Source organism: Notamacropus eugenii, chromosome 5 (assembly GCF_028372415.1).
Source record: "Notamacropus eugenii isolate mMacEug1 chromosome 5, mMacEug1.pri_v2, whole genome shotgun sequence".
Lineage (NCBI taxonomy): Eukaryota > Metazoa > Chordata > Mammalia > Diprotodontia > Macropodidae > Notamacropus > Notamacropus eugenii.
This window is the reverse complement of record NC_092876.1, coordinates 20,850,835-20,865,935: the sequence shown is the minus strand read 5'-3', so window position 1 is coordinate 20,865,935 and position 15,101 is coordinate 20,850,835. Positions and strand designations below refer to the sequence as shown.

General features: G+C 37.8%; 1 protein-coding gene across 1 annotated transcript in view; it reads right to left on the bottom strand.

Annotated features, from left to right (window-relative positions):
• The window catches only part of LOC140507387 (uncharacterized), a 54,206-nt gene extending 47,886 nt beyond the window's left edge, over positions 1–6,320 (bottom strand). Inside the window, exon 1 of the mRNA XM_072615488.1 lies at positions 4,599–6,320. Coding sequence (XP_072471589.1) covers positions 4,599–6,233 — 1,635 coding nt within the window. The 5' untranslated portion in view covers positions 6,234–6,320. The remainder of the gene's footprint in view (positions 1–4,598) is intronic.
• Between the last annotated feature and the right edge of the window lie 8,781 nt (positions 6,321–15,101).

The following is a 15,101-nucleotide window of genomic DNA, read 5'->3' as shown; positions in this document are numbered from 1 at the left end:
ATGGCGCCACACAGAGGAGGTCTAAGTGAATCCTTTCACACCTGCACCTGCTCTATCGACTCTAAACCTTGTCAAGGGGAACCACAGCACCCCAAGATTGTATACAGGGTTTACCAGGTAACTATTACAAGTGAATTCTCTCAAACATTTAAAGAATCGTCATCAAACTATAAATGAAAACTAGATGCACCCTCCAAAAGAAAGGGGTATTCAAAACATTCCTAGAAAGAAAACCAGGCTGAGAGAAATTCTTTGCTTCTCAAACCACTGAGACAACAGAAGCACAGAACACAAGAGAAACCAAGTACAAGAAAACCAACAAAATAAAAGAGTAGGGATTAGGAGAATTGTTTCTCAATGCATATGTGGACACCAAGGTGAAAGCCACAATGAAAAAGACAAAGTGGGAGAAAGAGAATCCTTTTAGATGGATATTGCGTATCCTCTAGATGAACTGAGGTTTTTCTGGAACTAAATTACAGAAAGTGAAGAGGCATGAACAAGAGGGAAAGAAACTCAGAGGGGGATATGGGATGTACCTGAATCAAGCCAAAGGCTAACAAGGAAAAGAAATTTGATCCTATAGTCTGCTAGGAATAAGAGGACCTAAAGGAGAATAGAAAAAGTGAAAAAGGGAAGGATGGAAAATGGGAAACGAGATAAATCTTGCTTCAGTGTTTGAATGGGATGCCACTGATTAATGCACCCATGGAACAAGATAGCTCTTATTTACTTTTAAATAGTATTGTTTTTCCCCAAAACATGTAGACAGTTTCTTTTTACAACAGATCAGGAATTTATTTATCATTTTATCCCCAAAAAAGGTTCCAATTGAAACTGAACACACACACCTCCCAATCAATACGCATGCATGCATACCTATGTCTGTTCCACAATCCCTCTCTTTATGCCCTCCCTCCCACCCTTTCTCCTTCCTGTTGTTTCTTTCTGAATTTAAAAGACTTTCATAGCCCTCCAAATGGTATTCCCCCTTCATCCCACGGTTGTTTATCTAGAAACCCTTCTATACATCCCCCATCTTATTCCCTTATCTTGTTTTTATACAAATTGAGACTTGTATTCCTTTCTAAATGTATGTATATTGGTCTTTCCTTACCCCAGACAGGCTGTGTAGGGTTCCCTCTAAAATTTCCTCCTTTATCCTCTCCCTCCTCCTCATCCCCTTAGCCTCCTATTTCTTTCTGAACTTAAAAGACCCTTCTGGATAGGTATCCATTGTTCTCTCTTTAATGCATTCCCAATAAGTGAGGCTGGTGACCTTGCATAGACCTCCCATCATTTCTCGATGTCATGGTCCTCCTTGAAAAGGAAGGAGGAACACAACCTGTGAGTAAACAAAGCTGCCTAAATGGGGACCGAGCTAGCAGGGTAACTCCCTTTTCCTCCCCTCCCTTCCCTTCCCTTCTTGTCTCCCCTAAAGCCTTGCACCCCATGCACTCTGAAGCTCCTGGACTGAACAGGGAAAGATCGCTCCCCAACCTCCACTCAACAGCTGGTTTTGGACCCAACTGGCTTAGAGTGAATGTCAATAGTAACAGTTTCTCTTCCAAACAACAACCCTCAGGCACCAGCCCTCCCAGAGTGATTTATCTATTTATTTCTTCTTTTCTATTAAAGGGGCCACCCCCTACTCCTTTTTAAAGAGGCCTATTAAATGAATGGGCTTTACCTCACTTTAAGTGACTACCTGAAGAGGCCTTAGCCTAAAAGGCCAAGCACTCCCATTGCATCCTGGGCCATCTCCAGTCATCCTGATGTCTATCAGGCCACTGGACCCAGATGACTCTGGAGGAGAGAGTGAGGCTGGTGAAGTTGCACAGCCCTCCCTCACTCAAAACCAACTCAAGTGCAAGTCATGTCATCCTATCTCTGATGTCATGGTCCTCTTCAAAAATGAAGGATGAACACAAGGCTAACACATGTAAGTGACATGCCTGGGGTCACACAGCTAGTAAGGATGGGAAAGAAAAGAGATGTGCAAGGACTTCTGAGAAGAGCAAGTTAGGGATCCAAGACATAAACTATCAGTGAAGAAAAGCATGGCCTTCCTCTAGTGACTCTTCATCCCATGAATACATGCGGTGCAGTCAAGAATCCTGACTCAGAACACCTATTGAAGAGATAATTTTGTAAATTCTGGGGAATCTAAAACATCAGGGAAAGTCTAATAAATTCTGTAATTGGCCCCAAAGTTCAATATCAGAAAAAAGGAAGCTAAAACTGAGACACAAATTATGAAAAGATAAATCAGGTCTTAAAATGACAAATGAGATTTTTATCTACATGAGACTCTAAAATAATAGAACTTCTAAAGAAGTCAAGGTGAAAAGAATTTAAATATGGTGGTGCCACAATTAGACTCACACAAGACCTAGCAGGACATTAAAGGACTGCATGTCTTGGAACATAATACATGAAAAAGAAAAAGAACTGGGGTTCTGACCAAAAATATCATACCCTGCAAGGTTAAGTATTATTCTGAATGGAAAGAAAATGGACATTTGACAAATTCTCAGACTTACAAGAGTTTCTTTTTTAAAAATTCCAAACTTAATAGAAGATTTGACATACAAGACCCAAGAGAAATATAAGGTACATATCAAAGACTGATTATAAGGGATCCATTAGGACAGTTTATTTTTTATGTATATAAAATCTATGTCTAAGATTCTTATTAATAATTGGGTAGCTGATAAGATTGGGGAAAACCTAATTGGATAGGAATTTGAAAAGTAAAACCTTTTAGGAAAAGCTAAAAAGAGTATTTTATACCAATGATGTTTAAGAGGAAGAAACGATACAGAAGAATTGGATGGGGGATGAGGGCTAATACTTGTGGGAACACACACACACACGGAAGAGTATAAAAATCTTCAAAATTCAGAAAAAATAGAATGGTAGGGTCATAGGGAAGGGAGAGAGGCCAAGGGAGGGATCTATAGAGGGGAAGGGAATAGGTAAAAGGAGTGTTTAGATTTATGTGAATGCGAGGATAGGGGAGGGAATCCATGGAGGGGCTAGGCAAATAATAGGAGGGCAACCTAGTGGGAAGAAGTAAAATACAGGAGGCAGGAGGGATAGAAAGCAAAGATATCCACAAATATAAAAAACAAAGATCAGGAGTATAATATATTTTGGAAAGTATACGTCTCTATATATGTATATATCTACAGCTATAAACATATCTAAACTTGATTGTGGGTTCCTGGAAGGTTAGGGGGAGGGGAAGAGGAACACAATTTTAAACGTGCACAGCAGAGAACCAAAGAACTCACAAGGAAGCAAAGAAAAGATGGAGAATTTTCAACACAAGGATTATTTATTTATAATACCGGCTTTCTCGAAATGAAAATTTTGTACATAACTCAATCCTCTTTTGTGTTCTGTTAGGCCCATGACATGCTTTTTTTTCTTAACGTTGTATTTAAGTTCCCATATTTAAGTTTGATATGTTTTTGGTTATTTTTTTCTAATCTGTATTTGTATTCTGGCATTTGGGCCTAAAATAAAATTTACAATAAAATTAAAAAAGAATGCAAAATAATTAACCAAATAAAATGAGAACTTTCCTGGTTTCACAACAAATATCGTTCTGTGTAAAGTGGGTATGGTTCTCATAGTGTGTGTCTATGTGTGTATATATATGTATGTATTATGTATGTATATACATATATATATTCCTTCTTTTGCCTTCATTTTCACCCCCAAACTTTCCTTCTCCTTTCTAATTCAGCTAACAAAAATCAAGATCAATACAAACTCTGCTCCAGGACCTGGTTGATGGGTGTCAAACTGTGCTCTAAGGCCCCAGTGCCCAAGTAAATTTTAATGAAGATACTAATGATAATGATAAGTAACTGTGGGGAGAAAAGCAGAGAAAAATCCTCTGAAGAAGTTTCTGTCTGTGAGGTTCCTTTGGCCTTCTTACTTAACCTCTGAAAAGATCTCCTCAGGCCTGCTGACAGTGTTCAGAGATTCTGTGAGAGGGCCTGTGCCAGCCAAAGTAATGAAACTTATGCATTAAATTTTAAAGAAGTGAGTTTCATCTGCCAATATTTAGGAAATCATGAAATTTTATCTGTTAATAATTAGCAAATAGTGAAGTTACATTTTTGAAGCAACTATTCACTGGTTGTAAACTAGAGCTCACTGTATTCACGTAAGCCTCCAGAATGTAGTATTTGTGCTGACTGTCAACCTTACCCAACATTCCACCAGCTTGCCTCCCCAACATTTCCTGGTAGTTGCTCTGTTCTACTTAGTGGATTAAAGCTTTTTAATTCCTATTAGCAATCTGTCCTCTAAATCCCACCTACAAGTGGCCAGATGTACTGCCCCTTCCTCTGGCCTCCCTATAGACAAGACCAAGGGGAAGGTTGAAAACCTATCAAATACATATTTGGATATAATTGAGAACATATGTGCATGTGATGAATTTTGATTCCAATGACTGTATTGAATGAATGGAAAGGTTAATGAATACTGCATAAAATTGAACCAATTCTGTTGAATATTATTGTCACATAAACACATTAAGCATACTCTGCCATAATATGTGATGAAGGAAGTTCCTAGGGTTTCTCCCCAGTATGAATTCTCTGATGTTTAGCAAGACTGATGCTCTGTATAAAAGCCTTTCCACATTGATTACATCCATAAGGCTTCTCTCCAGTGTGGATTCTCTGATGTTTAACAAGATGGAAGTGCATTACGAAAGTCTTTCTGCACTGATTACATCTATAAGGTTTCTCTCCAGAATGGAATTTTTGATGTGCAGCAAGATGGCCCTTGTATGTAAAAGCCTTTTCACATTGATTACATCTATAAAGTTTCTCTCCAGAATGGACTTTCTGATGTGTGGCAAGATGGCCCTTCTGTGTAAAAGCCTTTCCACATTGATTACATCTATAAGGCTTCTCTCCAGTATGGATTCTGTGATGTCTGGCAAGACTGCCGCTCTGGGTGAAAGCCTTTCCACATTGATTACATCTATAAGGTTTCTCTCCAGAATGGACTCTGTGATGTGAAGCAGCATGGACCTTCTGTGCAAAAGTCTTTCCACACTGATTACATCCATAAGGCTTCTCTCCACTGTGGATACTCTGATGTGCAATAAGCAAGTAGTTCTGTGTGAAAGCCTTTCCACATTGATTACATCTATAAGGCTTCTCTCCAGTGTGGATTCTCTGATGTACAGTGAGATAGGAGCTCACTGTGAAAGCCTTCCCACATTGATTACATCTATAAGGCTTCTCTCCAGTGTGGATTCTCTGATGTACAGTGAGATTGGAGCTCACTGTGAAAGCCTTCCCACATTGATTACATCTATAAGGCTTCTCTCCACTGTGGATTCTTTGATGTGTAATAAGTAAGGAGTTCTGTGTGAAAGCCCTTCCACATTGGTTACATTGATAAGGATTCTCTCCACTGTGGATTCTCTGATGTGCAATAAGCAAGTAGTTCTGTGTGAAAGCCTTTCTACACTGATTACATCTATAAGGTTTCTCTCCAGTGTGGAGTTTTTGATGTGCAACAAGCGAGCACTTCTGTGTGAAAGCCCTTCCACACTGGTTACATTGATAAGGATTCTCTCCACTGTGGATTCTCTGATGTGCAATAAGCAAGTAGTTCTGTGTGAAAGCCTTTCCACACTGATTACATCTATAAGGTTTCTCTCCAGTGTGCAGTTTTTGATGTGTAGCCAGATGGCCCTTCTGTGTGAAAGTCTTTCCACATTGATTACATTCATAAGGCTTCTCTCCAGTGTGGATTCTCTGATGTGCAATAAGCAAGGAGTTGTGTGTGAAAGCCCTTCCACACTGATTACATCTATAAGGTTTCTCTACAGTGTGGATTTTTTGATGTGGAGCAAGAAGGCCCTTCTGTGTGAAAATCTTTCCACACTGATTATATCCATAAGGTTTCACTCCAGTGTGGATTCCCTTCCCATGGGACTGAAAAAGCTTTCCCTCTTCAGGAAGGCATTTGCTATAATCACTATCTGGAACACAGTGATTTCCTGAGGTCATTTTCTTACAGTGATACAGCATGCAAGACTCTCTGAATTTCTTTGCAATTTCAAATTCACAGTCACTCTTTGGATTTTTAGCTAGTTTGAGAATAAAATCATGAATGTCACTCCAACTGAAGTCCCTGGGACCATCACTCATGAATCTTTGCTGGTCATGTTCTTTCAAAAAAATTCCCAGCATTGTAGTTATTTCATTTGCTTCAAAACTGGTCTCTACAACCAAAGAAAACAATTAGACACATGAAGAGGAAAAAGATATACACACATAAATACATGTAATAGCAATGGTTACTGAAAATGTTAACAGCTCATGACCCCATCACCAACAAAAATGCAACAGAACTTCATGGATGTACTCTTGGAGTAAACATGGGCGTTACATAGACTATGTCACTTTAAGGAGAAGAAACAGACAGGATGTGAAAGTGACAAAGGTGATGTGCACCACTGAGTGCTGGGCCCATCAGAGCCTAAACATTCACATTCAAGGTACGGTCACTATCAGAAGACTTGATGGCAACAGCTAAGAGTGACTATCCATAGGAGAACACTTTCTAGCTAACTTGGGAGAGAAGGCTGAGCCAAAACATAGTTTGTAACATTCCAGCATGGAAGGAGTGGTCATCTTTCAGGGACTTATCGTATAATACCATATAAACTCATCTGGGTTCTCAGAACACAAATTAAAATCAAAATTGGTTTTGATGAAAGCGGTGGGAAAATTCAGAAGGTAGTAAATAAAAAATGAGAACTTGACAGGCCTATCAGTAGGTTATTTCATCCATCTCTAAGAAGGCTGTATTTAACTCCAGCAAAAGTTAAAGGCAAGCAAAGCTTTGAGAGATTCAGGATTCCTGGCTCACTAAGAAGGCAGAAGGAATTTAGTTTTATGCTGATTCTAACAATCCAAAGCACTTTTATCATGCCCTAAAGGTAGTGTGAATTGTCCTTCATTCTCAAAGAAGACCATGCCATCAGGAAGATGACACCAAGATGTGAATTGGATTTAAGAGCTGGAAGGATGTGCCACGTCACCAGTCTGACCAGCCTCTTTCTCCTCCAGAACCATCTGGGTCCAGGGGCCAGACAGAGATCAGGACAAATGGAGATGGCTAAGACCCCTAAAGGCTATTTATGGATCAAAGACCTATCCACCTATGGTGCACCTCAACTACTCAGGGCTGATGGAACCACATGGATAAGTGATAAGGACATGATCCTGGAAAGCTGGGCTGAACATTTCCATAGCATACCCAAGAGAACATCTTTAAACCCTGCTGAAGCCACAGACCATCTACTCCATGGTTCTCAAGCTATTCCCCAACTGATGGGAAGTCCAAAAATTTACATTTCTTGTTAACAAAAAGAGAGCTACTCTATTTTAAAACAGGCATTTTTTTTTCTGTTTTCCTTAATCATCTTGCAGAACAGACCTAAGAACAGTATTACTGGACCAATGGGTAGACAGAATTTAACATCTCTTGGGGCATAATTACAGGTTGTTCTGCAAAATAGATAGATCAGGTTCTGCCAAGAATGACTAATTGTCCCAGATTTTTAATATCTCCTCCAAGATTTGTCCCTTCCCCCATCTATCTTTGTAGCCTGACAGGTATAAGAAGATATCTCAAGATTATTTTAATTAGCATTTTTATGATGAATGATTTTGAGAATTTTTCTCATATGACTGTAAATAGTGATTTCTTCAGTAAGAAACTGTCTGTTCCTAGCCCTTGACCAATTAGAGTTGGGGAATGACTCTTATTTTTTTAGATTTGACCAAATTCTTTACATATGAGATATGTAAAGACCTTTATATGAGTAACTATCCATAAATTCCCCCTCCCCCACGTGCCAAAATTTCTTCTTTCTTTCTGATTTTGGCTACATTGGTTTTGATTGTACTAAACCTTTGTAATTTAATGTAATTGAAAATTATTCATTTTGCACCTCACCATGCTATCTCGTTTATTCATAGTTTATCTCTTCCTAAGTCTGAATGGTAAGATAAGCCATCACGATCTTTAAATTTCCTGTATCTTCCTTTATATTTGGATTATATACACATTTAGGCCTTATTTTGGTAAGTGGAGTATGATATTCATCTCTGTCCAATTTCTGACAGACTACTTTCCAGCTCTCCTCCCAATTTTCACCAAATCAGTGATACTTATCACAAAAATTTATCTTCACATTTTTAAACACAAAGTTAATAATCTATTCTACTCAACGACCTTTCTATCTCCTAGGCAGCACCAGGCACTTTTAAAAATTGTCAATAATTTTTTAAAATTTCTTTCTTTTGTTTTTAACTCATGGAATAAAATAAGCATTTCTGTAACATGATATAATAAAAAAAAAAAGATCATTGCACATGAAGGAGCAAATCAATTATGTAAAACTTCCTATTCCAATAATCATTATCATGTAAATTTCTTTTTATTTCATTTCCCTCCTTCCTTTGCACTAAAGATGGCTACCATCAGATACAAACATGTACATACATGTAAAATCATTCCAAACATACTTCTATTCATCAGTTCTTTCTCTAGAGGCAGATAGCATCTTCCTTCATATGTCCTCTGTATTTTGAAGGTGTTTATAATAGCCAAAATGGCTAATTCACTCAAAGTTGTTGTTAAAAAACATTTTACTGTTACTGTATATAACATTCTCTTGGTACTGCTTTCTGTCTTCAATATTTTGTTCAAGTCTTTCCATGTTTCTTCTAAAATCATCAAGGTTATCATTTTTTGTAGCACAGTATTACTTCATCACAAATATCTACTACAACTTGGTCAGTCATTCCCCAAATGAAGGGGATCCAGTTCATTGCCAAGACAAAAAGAGCTGCTATAAATATTTGAGAATATATAGGTTTTTCACCTTTTTCCCTAATCATCTACGTAAATACAGACCCAGCAGGGGTATTGCTGGGTCACAGGATATAGGCAGTTTAATCACATTTTGGGCATAATTCCAGATTACTCTGCAAAATGGTTAAGTTCACAATTCCACCAACAATTAATTAGTATCCCAAATCCTCTCCAACATTTATCAGTGTCCCTTTCAATCATTTTAGCCAATTTGGTAGGTATAAAATGATAACTTAAGATTCCTTTAATTTATATTTCTCTACTCAATACTGATTTAGAGTATTTTTTTTTGTATGACTATAAATTATTTGAATTTTTCCATTAGAAAACTGCTTGTCCAAACACTTTGACCATTGATCAATTAGGGAATGACTTAAAATCTTATAGATTTTTACCAAGATCTTTGTATATTTTGTATATTTGAGATATGAAAACATTTTCTGAGAAACCTTACCTAATATTCTCCCCTCACCCCATTTTTCTATTCTCCTTCTGATCTTGGTTACACTGCTCTTATGTGTACAAAACATTTTTAATTTATTGTAATCATATATCCATGTCACATCTAATTATCTTTTAGTTCTCATTTATTCATAAATTGTTCACCTGTCCAATAAGGCTGATAGGTAACATGTTCCATGATCTTCAAATTTCCTTACAATATCTCTCTTGCAATTTAGATCATGTATCCATTTTGACCTTATCTTGATAAATTCTAAAATGTTAGTGGGTGCCCAATTTCTGTCACACTTCTTTCCAGCTTTCCCAACAATTTTCCCTAAATAATGAATTCTTGCTTCAAAATCTTGTCTTTACACTTCTCAAATAGATGGTAACTATTTATTTCCTACTGTATGTAAATTGTACATCTCCTCTGTTCTAATACACTACTTTTCTAGAGAGCTTTGATAATTACTGCCTTATAATACAGTTGAAGATCAAGTTCTACCAAATTTCTTTCCTTCACATTATTTTTTCTTCCTTTCATAGTTTTGACTTTTTGTTGTTTCAAATGAGTTTTTTTTAATTATCTTTTCTAACTAAGTAAAATAAGGTTTTGGTCATTTCACTGGGATGGCACTGAAGGGTATGAATTAATTTAGAGCAGGGGTGGAGAACCTATGGTCTTCTAGGTATTTGAGTAAATTTGACTGCATCCAAATTTTATATAAATCCTTTAATTAAGGATATTTGTTTTGTGAAGTTGGATCAGTGAAAGGGCTACACTCGAGGGAGGACCCCAGGGACACATTGGGCCTTAAGGTCACAGATTCCTTACTCCTGGTCTAGATTTATTTTAATTAAGGTATCTTTTACTTTGCTAATATAATTGTTTCAACTAATTTTTTAATTGAGTCTTCAGGATTTTCCATGGATTTCACCATATCATCTACAAAGAGATATTTTTATTATCTCATTGCCTAATCTCATTCCATCTGTTTCTTTTCTTATTTCTATTCAAGGATTTTCAATATAATATTGGTGACAATGGCCATTCTCATTGATCACTGGATCTTACTGGGAAAGCTGCTAACTTCTCCAAATTATAAGTAACTCTTGCTGACAGTTAATATGTGAGTTTTTTAAATCAATTTAAGGAAAAAAATCCATTTCCCCTAATAGAAATGAACACTTCCTTTGATCAAAAGCTTATTCTTCAGCTATTGATATATTCATGATTCTTATTAATGATGTAACAGATCATGTGTATAATTTTCCTTAGGTAAAACCATTCCTGCCTTCCCTGTATAAGTTCCAGTTGGTAACAATGTAAATTCTTTGCGTTTGGCATCCATAGACGTTAATGAAATTGCTCTATAACGATCTCTTTTTTATTCTTCCAGATTTGATTATTAATATCATATTTGTTTCATGAAATGAGTTTGGTAGTTTTTTTCCAAATCATTTATTTAATACCTGAATTACCTGACTTTTAAAGGTTTGGTTGGATAGAATTCCCTTGCAAATCCTTCTGCTCTGCTTCTTAAATCTTAGGAAGCTCATTTGTGACCAGTTCAATCTCTTTTTCTAAAAGAAGATGATTTAGATATTTTATTTTTTTCCTGTTAATTCCATGAGAATAAAGTTGCAGCATGAGTAGCCATCCCCTCTCATCTGCTCCCTCTGTCTTACATCTTCCCTTTAGGACTTGTTAGTATGTACTAACTTCTCCATTTTACCTGTACCTAGCCAACTTTGTTTTTTAGAATCAACCCATCATACTCAACACAGATGAAACTTTTCTTTCAAACTCCCTAAGGAATGATGGCATTATTAAAGTTACTGATAACATTTTCACATGTAAAAAGTAAACAGTTTGACCTTGCTGAGAGCCTTATAATGGATCTTTAAAGTTTATCTTATGTTTCTCCTGGATTTTCCACGTCCAATAATCCACTGACTTCTGCTCTTCTACTCAAATACCTGAATGTCTTTTACTTCATTAAATGTCCTTTTTTTTTCCATTCAGGATTATATTCAGCTGTGCTGTGCTTTTGGTTACTACTCCAGCTCCCTTGCTCTATGAAATACAACGTGCCTAGCCCTATGGTCTTTTAATGTAGAAAATCTATTCTTGTGTTATCTAGCTGTTGATAACTAGTGTTGATTCTAGCTCCACAGTACCTACATTGTGATTTTCTTGTTGCTTCTAGCATTTTCTATTTAACTTGGGAGCTTTGAAACTTGGCTATAATGTGCCTGTAAGTTTTCATTTTGGTATCTCTTTCAGGGGGTGAACAGTAAATTTCTTCCTGTTTTTACTTTATTTCTTATTCTTTAACTTGAGGTGCATTTTCCTTAAATGTCACTTTTTTCCAGTAAAAATAAATTCAAATCTTAATCTACAGGTATCTGACTGATAGTAAGTAATTTAACTTGAAAATGCTGAAAGCCATGTATGAACTATAGAGAACTGGTATACACAGATGACTATGTACTCAAGGCAGCTTCTGAGGCTGAGATGTAAGAGTATGAATCCATTCTCTGCCACTTGTTGCTCATTTTGTACTGACAACACCAAGAAAAGAAAGAAAATGTCCTCACCCAGGGACAGCTGGTTCTGGATATTCTCCAGCATGACCTCCTTGTATAGCTCTTTCTGAGACTGGTCCAAGAGGCACCACTCCTCCTCAGTGAAGTCCACAACCACATCCTTGAATGTCACCAGCTCCTAAATCATCAGAAGTCACATGATTAAGAGCTCAAAGAAAGACTCAACAATTCATCTAGCCCAAACCTCCTCAACTTGGAAGAGGAAAATGCAGCCCAGAGAAGGACTTTGCCAGAAAAGGACAATTCATGTAACCCTTATGATTGTCAGAGACAATATTTGAGACCAGTCATTAAGAGCCCAATTAAATATTAAGAAAAGCATTTTCTATTTGAAATAAGAATCATGATGGAATCATAAAAGCTAGAAAATCTCTTGCTATACAATTCTTAGCCCAATGGAATTAGGAAAAAGGCAAGTACTCCATCAGTGAGGTATAAGATTATGTGGAGAAGGTCTGAGCCAAATAATTGAGTCAAATCAGAAATTCACCTGAGCTCTCCCCCAAACCCTTTAAATACCTCTAAAAAGTGACTGAACAAATTCTAGAGCAGCAGCACCCACAAAGAGACAGAGTGAAGCAGATGTCCAGCCCAAGACAACATGGAAGATCAACAGGAAGGGTCTGTTGTACTGGACTAAGAGAGGAGAGCAGCCTATCCTAGGCCATACCAGCACAAAACTGGCCTCAGGAAAGCTGGAACAGGCCTTGGTTACCTGCATCACTGGGAGCAGTGACAATTTCTTGACTTACCAGCCCAGGTTCCAGAGACGAGTAGAAGGTCAGCAGAAGGCATGTGTGGGAACTGGGTCAGAGAGAAGTGCAATCCAGCACAGGTTGTCCAGTATACCTGGTAGGAGCAAGCCTTGGGAGTGACTGAATCAGCTGTGGAAGCAGCAACAGTGGCTACTCCTTTAGTTATCAGCCCATAGATGGAATGTTTGAAAGTCACTTTTTTCAGCTTCCAAGAGCCAAGATGATGGAGTAAGCAATAAGATGCTCTCACCCTCCCTGACTGAACATGAAAAGCCCAGAGAATATTGCCCCAGGAAAGATCGTGGAATAGTGGAGCCAGCAGAAAGATGAGGTGCAGCAGGCTTTTTGTACCGTAGACTAGGGGGATTAATGGGAAATATCCCTCCTGCTGTGGGTGAAGAGAACCAAAAAAGGATGGGAAGTGTCCCAGCAGACAGTGGCAAGCCCTCCTTAGGGAAACAGGGGAGAGATCCTAAGCCCCAGGATTGTGGAACAAGTAAGTGCCAACACCAGGCACACACCAGCCACTACCAGCAGCTCCAACTTAGCACCAGGTAAACTATCAAATCACTAGAGTTTGCAACTACCAGCACCTGAGACCCCAGCACACAAAACCTGTAACCAGGCCCCTAGCCCCTGACAGAAGAAGCCTGGGACAGTGCCCCCTATGCCGCAAAAGCAGAGGTGAACTTACCAAGCCAGAAAAAGGCAAACAACATGAACAAAAAGCAACAAGAAAAGCAATGATTGTAAATAAAGAAGTACCTTGGTGACAGGGAAGATCAAAGAATAAATTTAGGAGAGGACAACACTGATAATTCACCCACATCTGAACCTTTAAAGGGGAGTATGTACTGATCTCAAGACCAAAAAGCCTTCTTGGAACAACTCAGGAAGGATTTCAAAAGTCAACTAAGAGAGGTAGAAAATAACTGAATGATTCCATTTACAATACAGTTGACAAAATGGAAAGAAAGTACACTGAAGATAACAACCCCTTCAAAAGGAGAACTGGCCAAATGGAAAAGGAGGTACTTAAACACTAGCTGGAGAAAACAATTCATTAAAAATTAGAATTGGGTAAGTGGGAGCTAATGGCTCTATGAGTCATCAATAATCAGTCAGCCAAAAAAATTAAAGGAATGAAAAAAGTAGAAGAAAATGTAAAATTTCTCATTGGAAAAACAATGGACCTGGAAAATAGATCCGGGAGAGATAATTTAAGAATTGTTGGTCTACCTAAAAGTCATGATTAAAAAAAAAAAGGCCTGGACAGCATCTTTCAAGAAATGGAGAAGGAAAACTGTCCTGTGGTCTGAGAAGTAGAAGGTAAAATCATCATCAAAAGAATGCATCAATTGCCTCCTGAAGGAGATCCCAGGCTGAAAATCACAAAGAATATTGTACCCAAATTCCAGAATTAACAGGTCAAGTAGAAAATATTGCAAGCAGCCAGAAACAATTCAAATATCATGCAAACACAGTCAGGATTACACAGGACCTAGCACCTTCTACATTGAAAGATAAGAGGAATTGGAATATGGTATTCCATCAGGCAAAAGAGCTTGGATTACAACCAAGAATCAACTACCCAGCAAAAATGAGCATACTGGTTTAAGGGAGTAATTTTGCAAATTCAATAAAATAGAGGACTTCCAGACTTTCCTGGTGAAATGACCAGAGCTCAATGGAAAATATGACACTCAAATACAAAACTAAAGAGAGACACCAAAAGTACACAGAAAAGGAAGAAGAAAACATGTTATCCAATGAGGACAAACTGCATCCTTCCATGGAAAGATGATACATAAAACTCTTGAGAACTGTATCTTTATTAAGACATTTAGAAGGGATACATATAGATAGAGGGGATGGGTTTAAGTTGACTTTAAACTAATGATAAAAAATCAAATTAAGGAGTTTTAATGGGAGAAGAGGAAAGGAAAGAGACAAAAAAAGGATAAATTACATCACACGATGAGGCAGGAAGGGAGATGCGCATTGTTTGAACCATACTCTGATCAGATACGACTCAAGGAGGGAATAACATACTCAGATATAGAAATCTAACTTATCCTATAGGCAGTAAGAGGGGAAAGGGAAGGAAAGTGAGGAAAAAGGGAAGAAATAGTGAAGGAAAAGGGAAAGAAATGGGAGGGGGACTGACAGAAGGAAGGAGATTGAAGTGGGTGAGATTAATATATTGGGAGGAGAAAGGGAGAGATGGAATGGGGCAAATTATCTCTCAAAAAAGAGGCAGGAAAAAGTTTTTCAATGGAGGGGAAAAAGGGGAGGGTGGGAGGGAAAAAGTGAAGCTTACTCTCATCACATTTGGTTTAAGGAGGGAATAACATGCACACTCAA